At 41.8% G+C, this 26517-nt stretch overlaps 1 protein-coding gene across 5 annotated transcripts; it reads left to right on the forward strand.

Moving 5' to 3' along the window:
• The first annotated feature begins 1742 nt into the window (after positions 1-1742).
• LOC111979724 (zinc finger MYND domain-containing protein 11) lies at positions 1743-22188 on the forward strand. Of its 5 annotated transcripts, none has more exons than XM_024010407.2 (17): positions 1743-1973; positions 5181-5316; positions 6448-6607; positions 7121-7144; positions 11461-11484; positions 11830-11991; positions 12478-12555; positions 12915-13007; positions 16097-16184; positions 16548-16603; positions 16753-16830; positions 16975-17093; positions 17239-17503; positions 17759-17866; positions 18007-18282; positions 18657-18842; positions 19304-22188. In XM_024010407.2, the coding sequence occupies exons 2-17, from the start codon at positions 5186-5188 to the stop codon at positions 19424-19426; spliced, it is 1971 nt and encodes a 656-aa protein (XP_023866175.1). In that variant the 5' UTR covers positions 1743-1973; positions 5181-5185; the 3' UTR covers positions 19427-22188. The 5 variants fall into 5 exon arrangements, with proteins under 5 accessions (XP_023866175.1, XP_023866176.1, XP_023866177.1 ...); XM_024010408.2 differs by having other exon boundaries at positions 17762-17866; XM_024010409.2 differs by lacking the exon at positions 11461-11484.
• The last annotated feature ends 4329 nt before the right edge of the window (positions 22189-26517 follow it).

Below are 26517 nucleotides of genomic sequence, written 5' to 3' on the forward strand. Positions count from 1 at the left end.
TCTGTTGGCTCTTATTATTTCTCATATCACATCTCAGTTGAAATCAGCAGTTGAAACAATAATAAAGCGTCCTCCCTGCCACTGTTTTGTTAAAAAGCTGAGGGYTGGGGTTGGAGAAATGTAACCACTCTCAAATTGATAGACATGTAGTTTTAAGGCTATACAGTGTTTGTTAACATTTACTGTCCTGATCTATGCAACATGAATAGATGGAAATCATTTCCTATATATGATCTACTATCTCAAAATTCCGATGTACTATCTTGAAATATCGACTTAGTATCCAAGATGTTTGACTTACAGTACCAGTACACATATGGCAAAGGGTGTCTACTTTGAAGAATCTCAAATATACAATGTATTTAGATTTTTTTAACCCTTTTTTGGTTACTACATGATTCCATATGTGTTATTCCATAGTTTTGATGTCTTCACTATTATTCTACAATGTAGAAAATAGTCAAAATAAAGAAAAACCCTGGAATGAGTAGGTTTGTTCAAACTTTTGACTGGTACTGTATGTATCTTGAAATGTCGACTTACAATCTCAAAATTCTTAGATACACTAACAAAATGTTGACATACATATCTCAAAATATTGAGATTGTTCTATCTGTGGAGATACAGTACTATGAGACATACATTTCCCCAGATGTATAAATATGAAGCATCTGCTTGGCGTTTCCACGGCGCCCCCACCCCTCTCCCCCTGCACAGTTGTGAGCTATACTTTTAATGAAGTTTTTATCTTTTTACTCTCTATTTTTATTCTCTATTTTTTCATGCCGGGAAAAGAAATTGGAGAAACCAATCTACGCCCGTTCTGATTAAAACCTTAGGGCATCTAGCCTCGGGGGATGCCTTGCTTGACCACACCCTCCTTCCRTGCTCCTGGCCTGCCCTGCCTCTTCCACCAATCCAATTGTTTCTTATGGACAGAAAAGAGCYGAAGCTCTGAGCTGTCCCATCAGGTCCATTGTCTACTACTACCGCGTTTCCACTCACAACCAAATATGGTAGTGAGAGGAAGCCCTCCTCTTGCTGGCATTGGGAGAAGATGGAACGAGATGGATATTGGCCAACATTCTCCAAATGTTCTCATCGATGATACATTTGATCTCAATACAGTTTTCTGTTCCCAAAACTAGAACTAGTTATGAACAGATGGAACGAGGTTTTATAGACTTTATCCTTTGCAAATTTTTTATTTTTTTTAATCGCGTTGTTTAGGAGTGCAAAGGAGAATTTTGTTATTGCACACGCGCACTTCACAGAGGAGGCGTTCCCTAACGGAAATATACAGATGTTTGCTAGAACGAGCCAATATGATCTCGCTATCTCGTGCTTGGCTCTGCCCACCTCCATGCCTATGACTCATTTGTTCCCATCGGAAACGGCTGGCTGTGGTGTATCTTGGTTTAGTTATACAAATCTTCGTTATCTCATATTTTTTGGGGTGGCGAGAATAAGCTTCCATAGTTTTTGCCGAATATCTTTAATACCATTTGTATGTAATTATTTCCTGATATGTTGCAATGTATAAAGCACTTGCCATGTAATKTATTGAGAAGTATTGATAATGTGACATAAAATGTTAATTGGTACCGGTACAATACCTGTACAGGTGGATATTATTATTATTTTTTCAACATTTGGCCAGATGCCCGTTCTAATACTAAAAATAAGTGTACTCTCAAAAATTGCCTCACAAAAATAACAAAAACATAAGAGGACGTGTCAAATCGTAATTCCACCACTAGAGTTCTCCTGTGTAAAAATCTGTCCTGCTATTTTAATGTTGGCGCTGTGTTTACCTCTCCCCAATCCTGTGCTGTGTGGCCAGGCCAGCTGGACGTAAACCTGACCATAATTCAGACAGTCTAAACTATCCCGGAAATACAAATGTAAAGTATCTTACATTGAATCCTTCGCGGATTTATACAGTGACATATATTATTAATACTGTAGTGACGGTAAGTTGGACATTTATTTAATATAAAATGTATTACTTAAATTAACATATTACGGTTAGCTAACCGCTAGCTATCTACTGTAGCTGTACRTGTTATGAACATGGCGCGTTCTGAAAACAACGAATCTAACTAACATTKATTTTCTGTAGTTGCTTTGTTACTGTCTAACAACTATATTTTATTTGTCTACGTGGCTAATAAATGCATGTTTGAAAGCTTACGTTAAATAGCTAGGTAGCTCCCACAAAACTGCTTTGCTTTCCAGATCCTGCTAACTAACGTTAGCTAGCTTGCTAACAATTATGTTGTCGAACCATCTTTAGGTTGATAGCTTCAGCAGTTTATAACAAACCATGATTATTTAGGTATTTTAACTAACGGTTTGACAAGCTTTCTTTGACACACGCTTTGGAGATTACTCTAACCAAACGTTAACTAGCTAGTTAGCTCCCTAGTACTAGCTAACTATCAAGCTGACAACATTAGCCAGCTAGCGGATTGGGAGCTACCAGTTAGCTAGTTTGGTCGTGTGGCCTTGGACGCCTTTGTTGAAATATCCACGGACTGTGTTGAATACTTAATCCGGATATCAGMCCAGGGATTGGTCTGGGGGAGAGAAGGCACATTTACCCGCTCGCCCCAACTACACTATCAATGTGCGAATAGTTGGTCAAATAAAATTAAAACACAGCCACGACAAAGCTCATTAATGCATTCATGTATCCAATAAGATAATCCTMTTTTTTTTTRWRKTRRWKAAWAMWYTWTWTWWWKAAAGTTTTAGCTAGCTCATCAGCATTTTCATTCACATGYCCTCCCCTTTAGGATGTCTGTCTCGCATACTATTATTCATGTTGAGTTTGACACGCGTATTAGTGGATTGATTGTTTGGCTAATTTGCCCATACTATATACACAGTAGATATAATTTATGTCTGCCTCTGTTGAGCACTGATTCAGTTGAATGCATGATTCATAGCTCCATTTGATAAACAAAGGCTCTAAATAATAAAGTTGATCTTATTGCCACTACTAGACCTACCTTGTATGATTTATAAGCTCTGGATTTGATGATGTGAGTGTTGTGCTCCTGGACACCTAGCAGCCTAATTGATTGGGGGGTGTAGAACCTCTGTAGTCATGACATTATGTAGTGTCAGTCCCTAGACYGAGGTGTGTTCAGGTAGCAGCTGTGAGCAGTTGCTGTTACCTCTGGATGCATCCCAAATGGCACCTTATTCCATATTTAGTGATCTACTTTTAACCAGGGCTTTGGGTTAAAGTAGTGCACTATATGGGGAATATGGTATTATTTGGGACGCTACCTTTGTAAGGCGGATGTGGAGTTGGAGCACAAAGTAGTGCCCTGGCACCAAGGCACAGGTGACTCTTATTAACACCTACTCTGGTTTGCATTGCATGGGATATCACATCGCTCACTGTCACCTCTACTCCTCTCAYTTCTTATTCACCTTCTCTCAGCAGGCTGCAAGTCAGACATTGGAAGAGACATGATATTACAGTGATTTAGAGTCTGTCGTCAATCCTCAGGTTTGCAAGGAAATGTGATTTTTTTTTTGTGAAATTTTTGCCCCAAGATAAGCCTACTGCGGGAGTGGTATAGGCCTGATATTGAACTGTCTTGCTAAGGCGTACGCATTTAATTAAATGTTTAACAGATGCCCCTCTTAATTAAAAAAATATATATATTTAAACGTTGGTGTGATTATAGGAAACATAATGTTTTCAAGCTTCCTGTAAAGAGATACTCAACCATTAGGTGGTGGATAAATGAAGATGTCTTCCTAAGGCCGTTTACACCATTGGAAAAAATGGTCAGTTCCGGTCTTAACGGGGTGTCTCTCCCATAGGCACCAATGCGATAGCAGGTTGGTCTGGTCTGCTTAGTTTATTGATTCTATATGAACCATAAAAAATGTGCAAGTGGGATGTCTGAACTATGCCTCTTTGAGCCTCCAATAGGCTAAAATCTCTTGATTAGGTTGTTAAGTGTTGAACTAAGATTGCTATAGTTTTTTTAACAAGAAGATCTACATTTTTAGAGAAGTGATTCACTCGCTTAAATCACTTTAAATATATATATATATATATATATATAAACGTAAACTCTATGTATGCTTCACGTACAAGATGACATGGTTATTGTAAGCAGTGGATGTGCGGGGCCTTAATTTGTGAAATTTGGCTCACATTTCAATATCACATGCTTTTTAATTTGACTATGACCAATTGAAGCGAAATATGAAGTAGGCTACATGATATCTATTTAGGCTATTTCCTCCTGTCTGGCCCAATGAGGTGCCAAAATGTTCAGTAAACTGGTGTGAACAGTTAGTAAACCGTGCACATAATTTTGTGCTTTGGTCTTTAAATGTTAGTTGAATAAAAAAATGTATGGATTTGCATTCTGTTTGTGAAGTTTGTGGACTAACATTAGCATATGGTTAGCTTGGAACAGAAGTTTTTTTAAATTTACATTTTACATTTCAAAGTAACTTTCAGTGTAAAAAACAAACCGCTGGAGGGCGTCTTTAAGAAGAATAAAGTGTAAAATTCTCCGTATCTTTTGCAAAAAAACAGCAAATTCTTGGTTACTGGGCCAACGCTCTTAACCGCTAGGCTACCTGCTGACCATGGGAAGCCCCCTGTGTCACTCGCATGATCATTGGAGCTATGTTGTGTCATGGACAACGGACATCTATTAGGCCAGTCAAAGCGCGTTTCTGAGGTCAGGCCTTTCTGACATGGGAATAGACATCATTMTTGTTGTCTTGATTGGGTTGACCAATCCTGGTCCTGGAAGGCTTTGGAACCTGCATATTCTTGTTGTTTCTTATCCTGAATAAATTCTTATCCTGGCTGTTTAAGCTTGGAAGATGGCTAAAGGTAGCGTGATGGAACCATCCTGATCGCTGCGTTCACCGTTCTGTTTTCGTCAGTGAAATAGAATGGTGAACGCAGCGATCAGGATGGTTCCACCAGGCTAGGCTGAAGGTGTAGTTTACCCATGCTCTCTATAGGTGGTGCGCCTTGATGAGGATTTCTTCACTTGCGCTGAGAGGGGGAAGAAAAACAACTTTCGCTGTTCATTTCCTGATTTGAAATTAACGCATTCCAAGTATGTTCRGCAGTGTTTCTAGAAGTAGCCTAATGGTTTGAAACATTACTTCTCTCCCATTCCTTGCAGGTGTCATGAATAAAGAGATCATGTCGCGTGTGGTGAAGAAGAGGCAGGCGGATCCAAAGGTGGTCCAGTACGTGTGGGCTGCCATTGAGGTCATCCGCAACCAGAAACAAATTGCCAACATGGACAGGATCTCAAAGTAAGTATTRCAGTCATTCTAGTTCTGTTCCAAGATGCTTAGAAAGTGGAGACGTCACAAACGCCCCCAAAAATAGTCTTAAATATTAGTGGAGACACCTTGCCGTTTTGTAGACAAAATGATGAGGTGTCTCCAGTTGTTTACATTTGTGATGCACCTTCTATGCATATTCACTTTCAATACGTATTGAGTTTGGATTGATGGATGAATGGTGGTGGGTCTTAGCCACTCTGCTTTCAGGGTCATGCTTGATCAATAGGTGAAATGGTTTCATCGTTCAATYCTTGACATTAAATTCCTTTTGCTTAATGCCATTCAGACCATAAATTATTTCAACCAACCTATATTGCAGCTTCCATTGTAGCACCTATATTAATATTTTATTTATTTAGACTGATTTAGGTCCTATTATATTGTTTTATGATATGTGATTATCATGTAATATTCTTACAGTCTAATCTAAATTCATTCATGCTGAAACCTATGCCTGATCAGTCCTTATTTTCAGTTAATGGAATAGGAATATGGCTAATTGGAATCCTCTGGCAAACAGAGAGCCTTGGGAGTTGTCCACGAGCAGAATGAATGACACGGAGTGGCTGTTGTCATGGAGATAAAGCGATGAAATTCAATGGCAGGCACTGCTGAACTGTCTTAATGTCTTAAAATACATTTTGTATTTGAATGGATGAGGTGGTGACATAGAGAGTCCAGGAAAATACAGTTTAATATGAAAATGAAGGCAGTTGGTACAGGAGGGGAGGTTGTGTTATAATCTCTTTACATTAGATGTGGAAAGGCTTTGTCTGTCTGTGCAGAACATAAAACGGTTGYCGGCACAGTCGTTTGTGGTTTTGTCCCAACTAGTCCATGTAATGGGTTGCACTGTGATGATGTGGTGGTCCCAATGCAGGTAGCAATATTTTTCTGGGGGCTAGGCCCTACTTCAAGATTCAAAATTGGATATCTTTGGCACTCTTGTCTGCTTCTGTTTTGTTCTATTCTCACCCATTTCCTTGTGAATTGCATATTTGGCTGCTCCTTCTGAGGTGAATGGGTTTCTCCTTGGTTGAGTTGTTAGAGAATGCAGGCAGGCAGAGGCAGTGATGTTGGTGTGTTGTGCCTATGCAGGTACCTGAGCCGTGTGTTTGGCATGCACCCCAAGGAGACAGCCAGGCAGCTGAGTCTGGCAGTGAAGGATGGCCTGGTGGTGGAGACTCTCACTGTGGGCTGTAAGGGCACCAAGGCCGGCATTGAGCAGGAGGGCTACTGGCTGCCTGGAGACGAGCAGGTAAGAGAGGGGTTTTACCCTGTAGTGATAACCCAAACCCCAGCAGTCCTTGCTGGTTTCTTCATCATCAACACCTATTTCTCCTATCTCCCTCAGCAACACCTCTATGGTTCAGAAGAAAATGTACTTAGTTCAAGGAATTATCCCTTTTATTCAATGTTTTTACGTATTTTATTTGTAAGGAGTTGTTTGTATATCTGCTATGCTAGACAACTTAGTAATACTTCAGTCATTCAGAGGTSCTGGGAACTATAGCGCTGAATTCAGCATTGATTATAACGACCTGGTGATTCAAGTCATGCTGCTCCCTTACCAATTTGTATGTGAGGCTGACTCGTTTAAGTCATAGGTATGATGACCATGCACACATTCCTTTAGTACTGTAGCTCTGCTATGCACCAAACACACTGGCCCCACACAGTACAGTCAAATTTGCACTACTCAAAGAGAACTCAATTGACTAGAGCAGCAGGACTTTAAACACTGCTTTCTGGATCACTTGCAATCACACAGGAGCCGAAGGCCGAAGGAAGCAAGGTAAGGGTGCATCGTTGTTTTCTAAATTTATCTCAAATTTATTTTACTAACATCATTCCGCTTCAAATCACTTCTGCCACTTCTGCAGCGCAATCTGGGATTTGATGGAATCTTTTTAGAGCTGCATACTCTTTAACATAAAATCAGACAATAAAAGACAAATTTAATTATCTGTTTAAAAATATGATTTCTAAAGTATTTTCAGTTGTAATGGTTAAACATTTACYTCACAGCCAGTAGTTTTAACACAAGAGATGCTGATATTCCATGTGAAAAGCTTCCAGAAAGCCCGGTGTAGCGCTGTGTCTCGGTGGCCCAATTTCTTGCGGAATGGATCAGTCACTTCCTTTAAATATTTGCTCGCTACTTATCTACACATGTAACGTTGCTTTAAAAATAGCTAAAAAAAATAATAAACATTGCCAGGGTTCCATACAGTGAAAGCTGTTGTCTTCATGGCTTTGTTTGACACATACTTCAAAATAATTCTCCAAAGAGAGAGTCTCTGAAGAAAAAGTTTCAGAATCATAGTACCACATTTCAATGTCATGTCTTTTGCGTGAAATGACCAGCAATGCCAACATAGCCYCAGGTTTGTAGCAAGCATATATGATGTGTGTAGTAGATGTAGTTTTGCTGATGGTGGTAGCAGTAGTAACTCCTCAGGGAGGGGTGTGTACCTTCATTCCTCTGTGTGTTATGATCTCTGTGACTCCAGCATGACTTTGGTTTGATGAACAGGGGGTATGGTGGTGTGTTGTCTATACTATAGCTACATCCCAAATGGACTCATATTCCCTATGTAGTGCACTACTTTTGACCAGGGCCWATGGGGGTCCCTGGTCAAAAGTAGTGCACTATAGAGAATAGGGGGCCTTTGGGATATAGCCTATTTATGCCTGACTGTCCTTAGAAATGTTAGCTGACTGATTTCATAGGTCAGCATCGCTGATGTATTGTGTATCTGAAGAATGGTGACGTAATTACAGTACATTATGAAGTTCCGTTGTCTCAAGTGCCTGGATTCAATCCAACTGTCATGTTTGTGTCCTTGGAAGTGACCAGGGCTTGCATCCCAAATGGCACCCTATTCCCTATATAGTGCACTACTTTTGACCCGGTCCCATAMGGGGATAGGGTGCCATTTTAGACGCAAMAAATTTCTTTCCTCCGCAACAGGAGCAGTATTTGTTGATATTCCTCACCATTGATCATAAACTTACATGCTGACCAAACCGGCACCGCGCGTGTGTCTGTGTACGCATGCTGGTTTTGTCTATCCACACCAGATGTGTTCATGACGCGCAGGTTAAAATACCAAAACCAACTATATTCATTTGGGGACAGATCAAAACACAAATGAAACATTCATGACCATTTAGGTAGCTTGCTGTTGCCAGTTAATTTGTCTTGGGAGACTTTGGGTTGTTATTTTAACTGAAATTCATATGGTCCTTTTTTGTTGWTGCTGGATCTTTGTAGAATTTTGACCCATTTTGAGTGTTACAAAATTGTGTGTTTTCTACTCCGATAATTAATCCACAGATGAAAAGGAGAAACCTAGTTCGTTTTTGGTAAATTTTCTTGTTCAGATTTTAGATGGCGGTTGGCAACCAAATTTAAGGTGCATTACCGCCACCAACTGGACTGGAGTGTGGACCTCGTTCATACAGTATTTCAATCGCCCACGTGGGTATATGCTCGTAAAAACCAATGAGTAGATGAGAGTGGTGGAACTTGCAGCGCGTCAAGRGCCTAAAATAGAACCAAATTCTATTTTAGCGCCTGGTTACGCAGACGCGCCCAAGCAGTTTGGAGGAAATGATTGAATAACATGTTTGTGTAGATTTATCTTGCAACACTCGCTCACGCAACATGTCCGGTTTGGTCAGCATGTTAGAGGATCAACCCTTGATAAATACGTTCCAAAGTAAATAGATAATGGACCAAAGTCAGAGTGGATTTAATCCAGGCACGCCCATTATTATTATTACTTGTTTACGATATTCCATATCCTGAACGGTGCATCTTATCTCTTGTTTGGTCAGTTAATCAGAAAAGAGTGGCAGAATGGCTTGTTGATGGATGTGTTTGAGGTGAAGCTCAGTGGGGAAAGCCAAATAGCACCATTTTCCCTAGTTAAAGCACGACAAGGGCCCATAGCACTCTGATCAAAAGTAGTGCACTTTTATATATGGAATAGGGTGCCATTTGGGACACATACAGTGTCTTCATGTCTGGCCTTAGCTAGTAGCTTCATGGTTATGTATTGTGAATGCAGGGAGGGCAGTGTGGCCTGTATTTGTAATAATCTCTACAGCTCTCCTGAGAGGAATGGGTATGTGGTGTGTCTATAGGGAGGTTGGCTCAGCTAGCCTGCTGCAGTGCAGAGTGCTGGTGCCTGCATAATGTCACCCTATTCCCTATATAGTTCACAAATTTTGACCCGGGCCCATAAGGTTCTGGTAAAAAGTAGTGCACTATGTAAGGAATAGGGTGRTATTTAAGATGGATCCCTGGGCTGGCTTATGTAATAGATGGACCTGTGCTTCCAGGCACATCTCTGCTCAGCCTGCTTTCTTTCTGCCTGGCGTGTCCCAGCTTGAGACTCTTGACAGTGTTATTGGGGTTGGAAGACAGCATGAGCCAAACTGGGTCGGCCCTACGGGTTCTAGCTAGCACCTCCCCTCACAACCCCTCTGCTTTTGTTGACCATTTTAGACAAAACTCATTCTCCCTCCTAAAAGTTCCCCCTCTGCTGTTTTAGGGAGTCAATTATAAAAATTCGACAAAATAGGTATAATTGCTTTGGTTAATAATGTCAATAACGTATGATATATGTGTATAAAAAATGTTATAACTGTCCCTTGTGTTATTATACATGTGCAACAGCCTTTTGTTTTCTTACATGAGGATGTTGGATGTCCTTCACTTMATTTCATCTCTGCAATAACCACCACACTGTAACATCATGCCAGTATGGTGGGGATATTTAACACTCCAAGTGAGGTAGGCAATGTTACACTGTAGGAAGCATCATCAGACAYTGCTTCCCCATAGGCCTCACCTTTTTGAAGTCACAACCTTTTCATTCAGAATACAATAGGACAGGGACACAGCATGGACAGTGAAGTGCCCTTCTACACTTGACTTGACTGTGCAGTGGGACTGGGCCAGGCGCATCTAGCAGGGCTGAACACCACCAACAGACTAGGTCTCAACTGGAAAGAGACATCCAAAATAGCCCTGGACAGGAAAATATATGGAGGGACCTTGTGCAGGCCTTGGTGGGGTGAGGCCTAAATAAAAACGAATTGCCTCTGGCAGAGCTTGCTTCACATCAGGCTCTCATAGCCCTCTGGGCTGGCAATGGCACTGCTGCCGTCTATGCACTCTCCTTTTGTCCTTTATGACTATTTATGGCGCTGTGTGTTAGTTTGGGCTCCTCCTCTCTGCTCCCCTGTGATGGAGTGCTCTCCAGCTCACTAGGTTTAAACAGAGCATGTGCAACAGAGGCTGGATAGAGTTGGAGGGAAGGACACTAGGATTCTGCACTGATGGAGTGTAGTAGGTTAGGTTGTCCTGAATTAACCACCTCAACTAGGATGTTTTTATTCCTTCATCTGAAAGAATGGGTTTTGTGGGAAGGTGTAGGCTAGTTGTTGACATTTTGCAATAAAAAGTCCTTATTCACTTCCTTTACCACTCCAGACTATGAGGAGGTTGTTGGTTTGAATCCCAGGCAGGCAGATGTTTTCTAGCTCTATGCGTCTTAGTGAAACCTGTAACAAGACTATAGTAAATCATGAGTAATGCTTTGAGCAGCAGGTTCAGGTTGGCAGGAATTTCCCCCACCCTTCCCTAGCTTCCATCAGCTTTTCATGCATGCACGACCACATCAGGGTTTAATATGAACTTTGGTTGCTTCCTAAATGGCACCCTATTCCCTTTATAGTGCACTACTTTAGARCACAGCCCACCAGGGCTCTTGTCAAAAGTTGGGCACTATATAGGGAATAGGGTGCCATTTGGGATGCARWRTTCACCTAGCCTCAGAACACAGAGGGGGAACTTTAGTTGATGTGAAATATCACAGATATGTGTGCTAATAATTACATTCCAGTAAGCAATCGTTTCCGCAATGGTCACACATTAGCCTTAGGCCTGTATACTCTCATCCTTCCTTCCAAAGAGGTTTATTTAAGAGATTGCCCTTTAAATAATTGGATTGCACAGGGGTTATGCTACACAATCCACTGTACACACACTGTTTATTTGCTAGTTAATTAATCAATGATGGGGGTGTTTAATTGCAGACGGAGAGCGAGCCGCAGGAGGAGGTCAGTCAGAATTCACTAACTAAACATTCAATAACTGTTGTTGTCAGATAATGTTTGTATAGGCTACCAGTAAAAACTTGATTGTGATTTTGAAAAGTTTTTATTTAACATTTATTTATACAGGAAGTCCAATTGAGGTCAGAAGACCTCTTTTCCAAGGGCGACCTGGATATAAGATAAATATGCATAGATCAAAGAACTATGATGTGATGTGTGTTGTGGAACAGCTGGTGAAGTGGGTCCAGGAGTGGCCCCCTGGCTGGGGGTGTAGACTAGTCTCCAGCAGCCCAGCCGTCAGGTRGGTGCGGAGGGGGGGCACCGATCACTGTGCTCCGTATGTTTCAGGAATGGGAGGCAGAGAGCCACGACTGGTATTGCTTCGAGTGCCACCTGCCCGGAGACGTGCTGGTGTGTGACAACTGCTTCCGTGTCTATCACCTCAAATGCCTGTCTGACGAGTACAAGCCCCGGGACAGCGGATCCAACTGGCAGTGTGTGGTGTGCAGGGTAGGTACTCCATGTTGGTCTGCTGGTGCTGTCTAGCCTATGTCTGGGTGTAAGCCAGACATATAGTACCTTTTATCAAATTACTCAAATGTATTATCTAGGCCCATAATTGATCATGCTGTTTTTCACTTATTAGATAAATATTATTATTTTCTAGGAACCAGTACCATCCCTGTGTCTTGTCTCCTGTCTTGTCTGCTCTGTCTCCTGTCTTGTCTGCTCTGTCTCCTATCTTGTCTGCTCTGTCTCCTGGCTTGTCTGCTCTCGCTCTCTCTTCTCTCTCTCCACTGTGCTGCAGGTGGTCTATTTAATCCTTTTATTGTTGGGATAATTTATGATATGCAATATACTGTACACAGTCAGCTCTCATCAGTTATAACCCACTGCTGGTTTGAATAGAGCGCTGGATGGGTTACAGCATCATGCTGAGCTCTCTCTCGCTCTCTTGCTCTCTCTGTCTTTTGCTCTCTCTCTCTCATTCTGCAGGGTAGTAAAAAGAAGAACCTGAACAAGCAGGAGATGTGCAAATACCTGCGTTTTATCATTCAGCGCATGAAAGAGAGGGTGAGTGTTCCATGGAACAGCTAGTTTTGTGTTCAGCGTAGGTATGTAGGGCCAGGCTGTGGCACTGGTTCCATCCCAAATGGCACCATATTCCCTGTATTATGCACTACTTTTGACCAGCCCTCCCATTGGTCTCTGGTCAAAAGTAGTGCACTATGTAGGGTATAGAGTGCCATTTGGGACTTACCCACCATATTGAATCAGAGCACTGCCATGTTTTATATCACTTTATATCACTCAAGGCCAGTAAAATCTTCAACCACAATGGCCTGGGTTGATTCCAGCCCCCCGCCTCTTCCTCCTCCTTTTCGTCCATAAAAGTGATATTAAATCTTTTTTTTGGGGGGGGGGGCTTGCAGGCCGTGGACTTGAACAAGAAAGGCAAAGACACTAGACACCCGATGTACAGAAGGCTCATCCACACCGCGCTGGACGTCACCAACATTCAGGAGGTAACTAAGTGGCCTTAATACACTGCTGAACACAGGGTTTCACACTGTGGATCTGTCCCAAATGGTACCATATTCCCTGTGTAGTGCACTTCTTTTGACCAGAGTCATTTGGGAGGCATTGCGGATTTCACACTATTATTTAGTTATGGAAGACCGAGCCAAGACCGAGACTAAAAAACAGCTTCTATCACCAGGCCATCAGACTGTTGAACAGCCATCACTAGCCGCCTACCAAGTGACGCAGAAAKTCACTCACACAAAGCACACACACAAGCTATCAATAACATGCATACCTCATACTCACAAACACYCACTCGCGCACACACACAGCCGACGCTGCTGTCCCATGTTATAGAGGAATTATACCACTGGACACTTCCCGTTTCACACTCTATTTAAATCCTGTATTCTCCACATGGTTCATTCTAACATTTCTACTACTGTACATTGGATTTTAGTTACACTGTTTATGCACACTGCATTTGTATGTTTATGCTGGATTCTTGACAGCTCACTCTCATATATTTACTGCTGTACATATCATTCCTAGTATATCTAGTGTAAATGAATCGGTGTATATATGTATAAATTGCATTTTGATTAGTTTTACACTGATATTTCTGTTGTTAATTAGATTCGTTACGATGTTTCTTGAGTGACATTTTAAAAATGTTTAATTATTTGTGTGCTTGATTTGACATTTTTACTGCATTGTTAGGAGCTAGTAACATAAGCATTTCACTGCACCCGCCATCTGCCTAACTGTATATGCGACCAATAAACTTTGATTTGAATTCCCTGCCCTTTGAACCTTTCATGATATATTGTATACTGTTGAATCCTTTAGTTTATCCAATGTCGAATGTAGGCTACTGTCCGAAAAAAACAATGTCCACTGACGTCTTCTGCCATCCGATCTTCCTCATGTTGTTCATAATGTAGTAAGGATCCCATAGTTGTCTCAAATGGCACCCTATTCCTTCATAGTGCACTATTTTTGACCAGGTCAAAAGTAGTGCACTACAGTGCATTCGGAAAGTATTCATACCCCATGACTTTTTCCACATTTTGTTACATTACAGCCTTATTCTAAAATGGATTAAATAGTTTTCCCCCTCATCAATCTACACACAATAACCCATAATGACATAGCAAAAAATGTTTTTTAGAAATGTTTGCAAATAGAATGGAAATATCACACTTACATAACTATTCAGGCCCTTTACTCAGTATTTTGTTGATGTACCGTTGTCAGCGATTACTGCCTCGAGTCTTCTTGGGTATAATGTTAAAAGCTTGGCACACCTGTATTTGGGGAGTTTCTCCCATTCTTCTCTGCAGAGCTTCTCAAGCTCTGTCAGGTTGGATGGGGAGCGTCACTGTACAGCTTTTTTCAGGTCTCCAGAGTTGTTCGATTGGGTTCTGGTTGGGCCACTCAAGGACATTCAAAGAATTGTCCCGAGGCCACTCCTGTGTTGTCTTGGCTGTGTGCTTAGGGTCGTTGTCCTGTTGGTCCTGAGCGCTCTGGAGCAGGTTTTCATCAAGGATCTCTCTGTACTTTGGTCCGTTCATCTTCCCCTCGATCCTGACTAGTCTCCCAGTCCCTGCAGCTGAAAAACATCCCCACAGCATGATGCTGCCACCACCATGCTTCACCGTAGGGATGGTATTGGCCAGGTGATGAGTGGTGCCTGATTTCCTCCAGATGTGACGCTTGGCATTCAGGACAAAGAGTTCAATCTTGGTTTCATCAGACCAGAGAATCTTGTTTCTCATGGTCTGAGAGTCCTTTAGGTGCCTTTTGGCAAACTCCAAGTGGGCTGTCATGTGCCTTTTACTGAGGATTGGCTTCCATCTGGCCACTCTACCATAAAGGCCTGATTGGTGGAGTGCTACAGAGATGGTTGTCCTGGAAGGTTCTCCCATCTCCACAGAGGAACTCTGGAGCTCCATCGGATTCTTYGTCACGTCCCTGACCAAGGCCTTTCTCCGATTGCTCCGTTTGGCCGGGTGGCCAGCTCTAGAAAGAGTCTTGGGGATTCCAAACTTCTTCCATTTAAGAATGATGGAGGACACTGTGTTCTTGGGGACCTTCAATGCTGCAGACATTTTTTGGTACCCTTCCCCAGATCTGTGCCTCGGAGCTCTACGGACAATTCCTTCGACCTCATTGCTTGGTTTTTGCTCTGACATGCACTGTCAACTGTGGGACCTTGTATAGACAGGTGTGTGCCTTTCCAAATCATGTCCAGTCAATTGAATTTACCACAGGTGGACTCCAATCAAGTTGTAGAAACTTCTCAAGGATGATCAATGGAAACAGGATGCAACCGAGCTCAATTTCAAGTCTCATAGCAAAGGGTCTGAATAATTGTGTAAATAAGGTACATTTGTGTAAATTTCTAAAAACCTGTTTTRGCTTTGTCATTGTGTGTAGATTGATGAGGAAAACATGTAGTAATTGAATCCATTTTAGAAAAAGGCTGTCACGTAACAAAATTTGGAAAAAGTTAAGAGGTCTGAATACTTTCCGAATGCACTGTATATAGGGAATAGGGTGCTATTTGGGACTCGGCCCCCATGTTGTTTGGTAAGGGTCTGTGTAAGGGCATGTCAGATGTAGCCCCAGTATAAAGCTGTGATTGTGTAGCCGAGGCTACAGGCTATCAGATTGCCTCTCCTCACAGTGAGGGGGTCAGTGAGGTCTCCTCTGCACTGTGATCACTGGTGCATTCTGCCTGCCAAGCCCTGCCTGCCAAATAGGCTGGAAAACAGCAGAGCGCTCCCTGCCACTGGCCAGGGATGTATTGATTAGTGCACAATGTATCAAAACGTTTTGCAACAGAAAACAAAAAATAGTGTTTCTTATTGGAGATGTTCAGCTTAGTTCCTCCATGTTTCACTCCTTTTGGTGTCTAGTGAATACGATCTAGGCCTCTGGAAAACAGCACTTGGGTCTGCCCTGGATGTGTGGTGCACTGCCCTCCTCTGATCTCTTATGGTACTGCAAACACACCACAGCCGCCTCTGCCCTACCCAGTGTGAATAGGCCTCTTTGTGCTCTCTCTCTCGCTCTCTCTCTTTTGCAGAACCTCACCGAGGGGAAATACAAGAGCTTCGACGAGTTCAAGGCAGATGCCCAGCTGATCGTGCACAATACCGCCATTTTGTTTGGAGGTGGGGGGGCATTCACAACCACTCTGTTATCATGGCTGCATCCCAAATTGCACCCTGTTCTCTTTATAGTGGACCATAGGGCTCTGGTCAAAAGTAGGGAATAAGGTGCCATTTGGGACACATCCATGAAGAGCATATTGCTATCAGATTTCTCTCCTATTATTAATTGCAGCTGTAACATAAGACTGTATAGTTGTTGCAGAAATGTAATTTTAGTAGGACCCAGTCTGTTATTGGACAACCAAGGCTCTCTTCATGTAGTTGAAATGCTGTTCTTGTGATGGCATGTTCAATAGAACAAAGTCTTTTAAATGTACTTGAATGTTATTTTCCCAACGTTAACAAAACCTGTTTTTGCTGCAGTGCATAGTGACCAGGCTGAAATAGCACGGTTGCTCTACAGTGACACATGCCATGAGGTAAACAGTAAAAAAAAAAAAAACGCACTAGATATCATTTTCAGCACACAATGACATTTGTATTGCATTATTCTAGGTGGTTGTGTCTGAGTGGCACGGAAGCTGTTATTGCTCTCTATTCTCTTAATTTAATCTCTCTCTCTCCCCAGTTAAACGAGTTAATGCTATGTAAGAACTGTTTCTACCTGTCCAACGCTCGACCTGACAACTGGTTCTGCTACCCCTGTGTGAGTATGAAACTGTATTGGCTTCAATGCCCCTGTGGATTTGATTGTTGAAGCACCACTATAGCCCCAATAGAATTGCCCTGAGGGGATAAAGAAAGTTGATTGAATTGTATGTATTATCTTTGCTTGTGCTTGTTGTTGCAGACTCCTAATCACGAGGTGGTGTGGGCTAAGATGAAGGGCTTTGGCTACTGGCCAGCCAAGATCCTGCAGAGAGAGGACAATCAGGTGGACGTCCGCTTCTTTGGCCACCAGCACCAGAGGTCATCCATCACACTGGGCATTGAGCTGTATACAGAAACACAGTCGATCATCTTGCGCTTCTTATCCAGAATCTCTAGTTGTAATATCCCCATGGAGCTATGAGGGAGGCCCTGGCTGCTCTGACTGTTGTCTCCTCGTCCCCAGAGCGTGGATCCCGGCAGACAACATCCAGGACATCAAGGTGTCGGTGCAACAGCTGCAGGTGAAGCGCAGCGCGGGCTGGAAGAAGGCCTGTGATGAGCTGGAGCTATCCCAGCGTTTCCAGAGGGAGGGCCGCTTCTGGAAGACCAAGATGGTGGAGAGGCTGGAGGAGAGGACAGGAGACGGAGAGGAGAGGCTGACAGAGAGGCCGGAGGAGGCCGAGTCCTCCATCTCCTCCACCAGCAACACCAACGAGCAGGTCAAACATGTACGTATGCTGCGCTGCATTTGCCTCTCTCTCTCTCARACTCACACACACATTGRGGTTTGCATATAGGCCCACAGCTCACTAACGGCTACTCTGGTATGTATGTTTAGCAGCGCCACCTGGTGGCTGATTGATATTACAGGGCCTGTATTTTAATGGCTCTAGCTCTGATTGTTGCCGTAGTGACAGAAACAGTGTATCTAACAGAGGTGTTAGAAATCTGTTAGATACTGCAGTTCTGTAATTTCTCCACAGCAGAAAGCAGACAGACAGGCAGACCGAGACCGACAGACAGACAGTCAGGAGCCTAAAGCAAAGAAGAGCCGTCGCGGTCAAGCTCCGGATCCCAAAGAGGAAGTCAATGTAAGTATCCTTACACACTGCTGTTGTATGGTCACCTCAGCCATTGTATTGCTATAGTGTGGGTTTTATTGTGTTTGTTTTAATGTGTGTGTGTCCATTTCTCTATCTCTCACCCCATCTCCGTCCCCTCTCTCCCCCAGGACCCGGAGCCTGAGATAGAGGCTGTGAGCAGCAGCCAGGAGATCCCCGTGACGACTCCTCACCAGCCAGAGAAGCTGTCTGTCTCCACGCAGACCAAGAAGGCCTCAGCTGCCTCGCCACGCTGCCTGCACCGCAGCACCCAGACCACCTCTGACGGAGCCTGCCAGAACATGTGCCACGAGAAGTACACCAAGATCTTCAACGACGTCAAGGACATGATGAAGGCCGACAACAAGAGGGAGACTGAGCGTGTGGTTCGAGAGGCCCTGGAGAAGGTGAGGGACTGGGGGATTGAGCCCGAGGGGGGGTTTGAGAGGCCCTGGAGAAGGTGAGGGACTGGGGGATTGAGACCGACGGCTGGGTTTGAGAGGCCCTGGAGAAGGTGAGGGACTGGGGGATTGAAACGTGGGGTCTGAGTGAAGCTGGGGTTGTACCAGGAGTGGCGAGGGAACCTGGAGACTGACACTGAGAAAAGCTTTTATTGAATTATTCTTCAAGAAACAAAACCAGCTAAAACATGAGTATACGACATGTATCAAGGTTTTAACCTGCACTAAAATGACAGTAATAACCCCTGATCCAAAAGCACCTACAGTAAGTTCAGAATATGCTCCTGAGCTGAGGGTCATTCTCTGTGGTGTGTCTCCAGTTGCGTTCTGAGATGGAGGAAGAGAAGAGGCAGGCGGTCAGCAAGGCGGTGTCGGGGGCCCAGGCTGAGATGGAAAGAAAGTGTAAGATGGTGAAGGAGAAGTGTAAGGAGGAACTGGTGGAGGAGGTGAAGAAGATGGTGGCCCAGCACAAACAGCTACTCTCCACCACCAAGAAGAAGCAGTGGGTGAGTGAGACCTTTCTCTTTCCCTCGTTCTCTACCACACACAGCTCAGTCTGTTAAAACCAGTGTCTTACTCATTGAGACCTAATGGGCTAAATCCATAATATATTTGGACATGCAAAGTTTTTACATTGTGTTAGCTACATTCAGGGCAGGGCAAAGGACACCACTATCTAGCTAAGATTTGCCCCACACCCCACTACCAAACTAAGCACATCCTTGACCTTTTCGGATTCTTAACTCCATAACCAAAAGTACATAATTAGAGCAGTACTAAACATAGTAAAATATAATGTATCAATTGAATATGACAATGACTGAACAACAGCAAGTTAGTTATTGTAATATTYGCATTCACAAACTCTCATAGTACCTCCTTAGGTTTGGATTTTTTTAAAGTTACTATGTCAGTTCTGAGTCTGACCGTGTGMGTGTGTGTGTGGGTGTGTGTGTGAATCGTCCAGTGTTATAACTGTGAGGAGGAAGCCATGTACCACTGCTGCTGGAACACCTCCTACTGCTCCATCAAGTGTCAACAGGAGCACTGGCACGCCGACCACAAACGCACCTGCCGTAGGAAGAGATGAACAACCGCGCCCCCTATCCTAGCTCGCCTTCCCATTGGCTCGCCCCACTGTCACTCACCCAACCACACCCCTACCTGCCTTCCTGAACACTTTGTGGACCAAATCTTTGCGCAACGTCTGAAAAAATGGTCTCTTCATTTTATTTCATTACATTATTATTTAATATACCCAGTGTATTGATTTGTTTATTTTTTTRCCGAAACAAGACCATGGCTCGAATGCATAGCATGGTATGATTTTTTTTTATTGTGCTAATTTGACCTATGTTGGAGACTGTGTTATTTAAGTTTGTAATAACCAATGAGCATTAACTGAATACATTTTATTACCTGAATTTTTTAATCACTTTTCTTACTGTAAATGTTTAACAATTAATATTACAGTCGATTTTAAACCGTAAGTACTATTGCAATGTTGAATAAGCTCTGCTTTCATACAGAAAATATTTAAAAAATGCTATAAAAAAAAACATGAGGACAAGAAACTGCAAAACGGTAAATGTAGATGACCCATGAACATTTAGTGTGATTTTATCACGAACATAGTATGGTGAACAGCACCTTTTTATTGTTTTTACATGCATCTATCATCTTCAAGTCACTTAAAACATCATTGGGAACAGGGTTATGAAGTCGGCTATAAAGAAGCTGACAAAAATCTTCCGTTTGTTATTATGCACATTTTGGGTTGACTTTTTGAATACATTGTAATTTTTATGAATCAAAGAAAAAGTAAAACATTTCTTGGGGGAATATAAAGCAATCTTTACTGAGCTGGATCTTAGAGAGGTTCCTTCCTAATTTGACAGTTTGCACATTTAATTTCTTTTCATAACCCAAATGCTTGTAATATTGCCAAAAACAACATTTGTTGAACCTTATCTTAACAGAGAAACTATGTTGAGTGCTGTTTTTTCCCCCCCTCGTTTGATTTTTTTGGTTGGCATCAGTGTCATGGTTATTGTGATGTTCACTGTAAGTACGCTTTTAGAATACTCAGTGACTAGTTATGAGACTTTTCACTGCATATGCTGTAGTTGGTGGTTAGTTTCTGTTTTTTCAACACCATCCTCATATTCTGAGTAAAGAGATGTGCATGTTTGATAGTTTCACATTTTTATTACTAGAAAAAAAGCTTGCAGAGTATTTTGGTTTCCCATAGACAATGAATACGGATGGACCAATATAAAATATATGCAAATATGAATGATCAGGCTTATCTTTTAGTCATTTTTATTTTTCTCTTACTGGAGTCTGAATGGTGTGCAATGTTATTATCCTTTTCTTGACTTGTCTTGGATCATTTATTAAAGGGTAATGTAATTGCCAATTTTATTTAGAACAGAAGTACTAACCAAGAGMCTACTTGGGAAGTCAGACAATATTGGAAGTCCATGTGACTGTTTCCTTAGTTATGAAGAGCCGACTGAACAGAGGAAATGTCATCACCTGCATTCATTCATTTTATTGCCTAGTTTTGGACACTCGGTTTTCAATGATGGCAACTCTCTTTTCCGTTAGCTCTGACAAGTGCATCACTTTTCAGAACTAACACAATTATTTGTATTAGTTAGAACAATATGATTTATTTTGAACTTTCAATTTATTTTTCTCTTTCCTTAACCATATTCTATGTTTTGTTATTTTTCAATCAGAGAAGCAGTGTAATGTTTAGAAGTAATTAACAAACTGCTTGATTTGGGACATGTTTTAATTATGTTCTCAGTTTAACCCTGATGCACTCCCTCAGGAGACCATGAACAGAATCATGCATGCCCTGCACGAATGCCACAATCTCTTTCTCTCTCAATCTCTCATGGCGTTCTTAACAAAATCATATTCTGTTTGTCATGGTTGCACTACATGTAAATAAACTTGTTCTCTTACACCATGTAATTCTCATGAGATTATAAACTACATACACACTGATGGTACAGTCTAATGGAAGTTATTTACATGGCTGAGGTTTGCAACTCTAGTTCCCCACTGGCGCGCTGCCCTCTATTTGTAAGGCTAAGAGAGAGGATTAATGTAATTGGGGAATTAAGCTATTTATAAATATGTTAACTTGAAAACCAGCAGAACCCWGCAGTTGTCCCCTCACATATGGRCAACTGTCTATCTATTACTGAGTTGACGGACTGTCCAGACCTCAACCACTGCTCTTAAAAACATACACGTTTGTTCTTCATTGTTACAAACACTTCTTTGTCTGCGCTTTGGAAAGTGTTACATAGGGGGTTAAATCCAATTTGTGAATTTTATCGGCTTACTTCTACTACAGTATGTATTTTATATTTGTCCATCCCTGTATGATGATCATTTGTGATATTTTCCCTATGTGGAAATATTTTGATGTCATTCCAATTTGTGTAAAGTATTTCTGGTAACTTGCATGAGTAAGATGTGTGTATTACAGTCCTTTTTTCATGTTAAAAGACAGTTGCACTTCCTGAAAATGATGCAATATGACAATGATATTTCCTTTTCCTCTGAAATTGCAGTCTAGCAAATTTTCTCACCATTTAATTGATTAAACACTAACCTTTTTGGTGAGGAAAAGTAAAGTTTACTGTCTCACCCATGACTACATCTATAAGATTCTTTGACCTGGTCAACTTTTTCCCTGTCCATATGCACACTATTAATAGTGGCTTAACATTTTTTATACTCCCGGCATTTTGTTTTACGCTTTAGCTAGCAATATGTATATACATATATTCTATGTGCTAACATGGAGAAATAAATGTATCAACAAGTTCATGTAGTTGTCGAGTATTCGTTTTGATGTCCATCGGGGGATAACTCGGTAACTATGGGCKCTGGTCAAAAGTAATGCATTTTGGGACTCAGACAATATACTCAATGAAACCTGGGAAAGGTTTGAATGTTTACAGGGTAAGACAGACTTTTTTTTTTTTGGAACTAAGAAAGTACTTTTTTTGATCAGTAGAACAATGTTCACTGTGCAATAAAAATAAACTAAATTTCAGATCTTTTCAAACATACTTTCTCATATTGTTGGCCTTACCATAGAACGGGATTCAATCCGATCAGCGGTAGATCACTGTAAAGGCGCCTTTGACATTTTAAATTAGATTGAGCCAACATACAGTGGCTTGCGTAAGTATTCTATTTTGTTGCCTTACAACCTGAAATTAAAATAGATTTTTTGGGGGGTTTGTATCATTTGATTTACACAACATTACTACCACTTTGAAGATGCAATTTTTTTTTGTTGTTGGGTGAAACACAAAATCGGAACTTGAGCATGCATAACTATTCACCCCATCAAAGTCAATCATTTGTAGAGCCATCTTTTGCAGCAATTACAGCTGCAAGTCTCTTGGGGTATGTCTCTATAAGCTTGACACATCTAGCCACTGGGATTTTTTCCCATTCTTCAAGGCAAAACTGCTCCAGCTCCTTCAAGTTGGATGGGTTCCGCTGGTGTACAGCAATCTTTGTAATACCACAGATTCTCAATTGGATTGAGGTCTGGGCTTTGACTTGACCATTCCAAGACATTTAAATGTTTCCCCTTAAACCACTCAAGTGTTGCTTTAGCAGTATGCTTAGGGTCATTGTCCTGCTGGAAGGTGAACCTCCATCCCAGTCTCAAATCTCTGGAAGACTGAAACAGGTTTCTGTCAAGAATTTCCCTATATTTAGTGCCATCCATCATTCCTTCAATTTTGACCAGTTTCCCAGTCCCTGCTGATGGAAAAACATCCCCACAGCAMGATGCTGCCACCACCATGCTTCACTGTGGGGATGATGTTCTCGGGGTGATGAGAGGTGTTGGGTTTGCGTCAGACAAAGCYTTTTCCTTGATGGCCAAAAAGCTACATTTTAGTCTCATCTGACCAGTGTACCTTCTTCCATATGTTTGGGGAGTCTCCCACATGCCTTTTGGTAAACACCAAATGTGTTTGCTTATTTTTTTCTGAAAGCAATGGCTTTTTTCTGCCCACCTCCGTAAAGCCCAGCTCTGTGGAGTGTACGGCTTAAAGTGGTCCTATGGACATATGCTCCAATCTCTGCTGTGGAGCTTTGCATCTCCTTCAGGGTTATCTTTCGTCTCTTTGTTGCCTCAATGATTAATGCCCTCCTTGCCTGGTTTGTGAGTTTTGTTGGGCGGCCCTCTTTTGGCAGGTTTGTTGTGGTAACATATATTCTTTCCATCTCTTAATAYTGGATTTAATGGTGTTCTGTGGGATGTTCAAAGTTTCTGATATTTTTTTATAACCCAACCCTGATCTGTCCTACTCCACAACTTTGTCCCTGACCTGTTTGGAGACCTCCTTGGTCTTCATGGTGCCGCTTGCTTGGTGGTGCCCCTTGCTTAGTGGTGTTGCAGACTCTGGGGCCTTTCAGAACAGGTTTGTGTATATATACTGAGAGCATGTGACAGATCATGTGACACTTAGATTGCACACAGTTAGACTTTAACTAATCATGTGACTTCTGAAGGTAATTGGTTGCACCAAATCTTATTTAGGGGCTTCATAACGAAGGGGGTGAATACTAATGCACGCACCATTTTCCTTTTTTTTTTTTAACAAGTTATTTTTTCATTTCACTGTGAAAGGGTGTGTGAAGGGAATTACGTTCCATTTACGCGCACAAAATCTGGGCCATATTGTACAATCCAGGTGTGCAAAGCTCTTTAGACTTAACCAGAAAGACTCAGCTGTAATCGCTGCCAAAGATGATTCTAACATGGATTGACTCAGGGGTATGATTACTTTTGTAAATTAGAAATMTATGTACAGTTGCAGTCGGAAGTTTACATACACTTAGGTTGGAGTCATTAAATCTTGTTTTTCAACCACTCCACAAATGTCTTGTTAACAAACTATAGTTTTGGCAAGTCGGTTAGGACATCTACTTTGTGCATGACACAACTAATTTTCCCAACAATTATTTACAGACAGATTATTTCACTTCACAATTCCAGTGGGTCAGAAGTTTACATACACTAAGTTGACTGTGCCTTTAAACAGCTTGGAAAATTCCAGAAAATGATGTCATGGCTTTAGAAGCTTCTGATAGGCTAATTGACATCATTTGAGTCAATTGGAGGTGTACCTGTGGATGTATTTCAAGGCCTACCTTCAAACTCAGTGCCTCATTGCTTGACACCATGGGAAATCAGCCAAGACCTCGACAAGACAAAAATTGTAGACCTCGACTAGTCTGGTTCATCCTTGGGAGCAATTTCCAAACGCCTGAAGGTACCACTTTCATCTGTACAAACAATAGTACGCAAGTATAAACACCACGAGCCCACACAGCCATCATACCGCTCAGGAAGGAGACGCGTTCTCTCCTAGAGATTAACTTACTTTGGTGCGAAAAGTGTAAATCAATCCCAGAACAACAGCAAAGGACCTTGTGAAGATGCTGGAGGAAACGGGTACAAAAGTATCTATATCCACAGTAAAACGAGTCCTATATCAACATAACTTGAAAGGCCGCTCAGCAAGGAAGAAGCCAATGCTCCAAAACCGCCATAAAAAAGCCAGACTACGGTTTGCAACTGCACATGGGCACAAAGATTGTACTTTTTGGAGAAATGTCCTCTGGTCTAATGAAAAAAATCGAACTGGCCATAATGACCATTGTTATGTTTGGAGGAAAAAAGGGGGAGGCTTGCAAGCTAAAGAACACCATCCCAACCGTGAAGCACAGGGGTGGCAGCATCATGTTGTGGGGGTGCTTTGCTGCAGGAGGGACTGGTGCACTTCACAAAATAGATGGCATCATGAGGATGGAAAATTATGTGGATATATTGAAGCAACATCTCAAGACATCAGTCAGGAAGTTACAGCTTGATCGCAAATGGGTCTTCCAAATGGACAATGACCCCAAGCATACTTCCAAAGTTGTGGCAAAATGGCTTAAGGACAACAAAGTCAAGGTATTGGAGTGTCCATCACAAAGGCCTGACCTCAATCCTATAGAAAATGTGGGCAGAACTGAAAATGCGTGTGCGCGCAAGGAGGCCTACAAACCTGACTCAGTTACACCAGCTCTGTCAGAAGGAATGGGACAAAATTCACCCAACTTATTGTGGGAAGCTTGTGAAAGGCTACCCAAAACGTTTGACCCAAATTAAACAATTTAAAGGCAATACACTCAATTCGTATTTGGTAGCATGTAAACTTCTGACCCACTGGGAATGTGATGAAAGAAATAAAAGCTGAAATTAATCATTCTTTCTACAATTATTCTGACATTTCACATTCTTAAAATAAGGTGGTGATCCTAACTGACCTAAAACAGGAKATTTTTACTCTGATTAAATGTCAGGAATTGTGAAATCTGAGTTTAAATGTATTTGGCTAAGGTATATGTAAACTTCTGACTTCAACTGTATTTTATTATGGGGTATTGTATGTAGGAAGGTGAGGAAAACTAATCTATTGAATCCATTTTGAATTCAGGCTGTAAGACAAAATGTGGAAAGGTCAGGGGATATGAATACTTTCTGAAGGCACATATGAACGTTGTCATAGTTGATGCATTTTGTAATACATTGACATATTGAAAACAATTTACATATCTTCAGATTAGATGTTCAGGTTTCATTTATTGTATTTTTATTTAACTAGGCAAGTCAGTTATGAACAAATTCTTATTTACAATGACGGCCTACCAAAAGGCAAAATACCTCCTGTGGGGATGGGGCTGGGATTAAATTATATATATTTTTAAACATATAAAATATAGGACAAAACACACATCATGACAATAGAGACAGCACAACACTACATGAAGAGAGACCTAAGACAACAACATAGCAAGGCAGCAACACCACAACATGACAACAACATGGTAGCAAAACAATATGGTAGCAAAACAACATGGTAGAAGCCCAAAACATGGTACAAACATTATTGGGCACAGACAACAGCACAAAGGGCAAGAAGGTAGACAACAATYCATCACACAAAGCAGCCACAACTGTCAGTAAGAGTGTCCATGATTGAGTCTTTGAATGAAGAGATTGAGATAAAACTGTCCAGTTTGAGTGTTTGTTGCAGCTTGTTCCAGTCGCTAGCTGCAGCGAACTGAAAAGACAAGGGA

The sequence above is a fragment of the Salvelinus sp. IW2-2015 genome, linkage group LG19, assembly GCF_002910315.2.
Source record: "Salvelinus sp. IW2-2015 linkage group LG19, ASM291031v2, whole genome shotgun sequence".
Lineage (NCBI taxonomy): Eukaryota > Metazoa > Chordata > Actinopteri > Salmoniformes > Salmonidae > Salvelinus > Salvelinus sp. IW2-2015.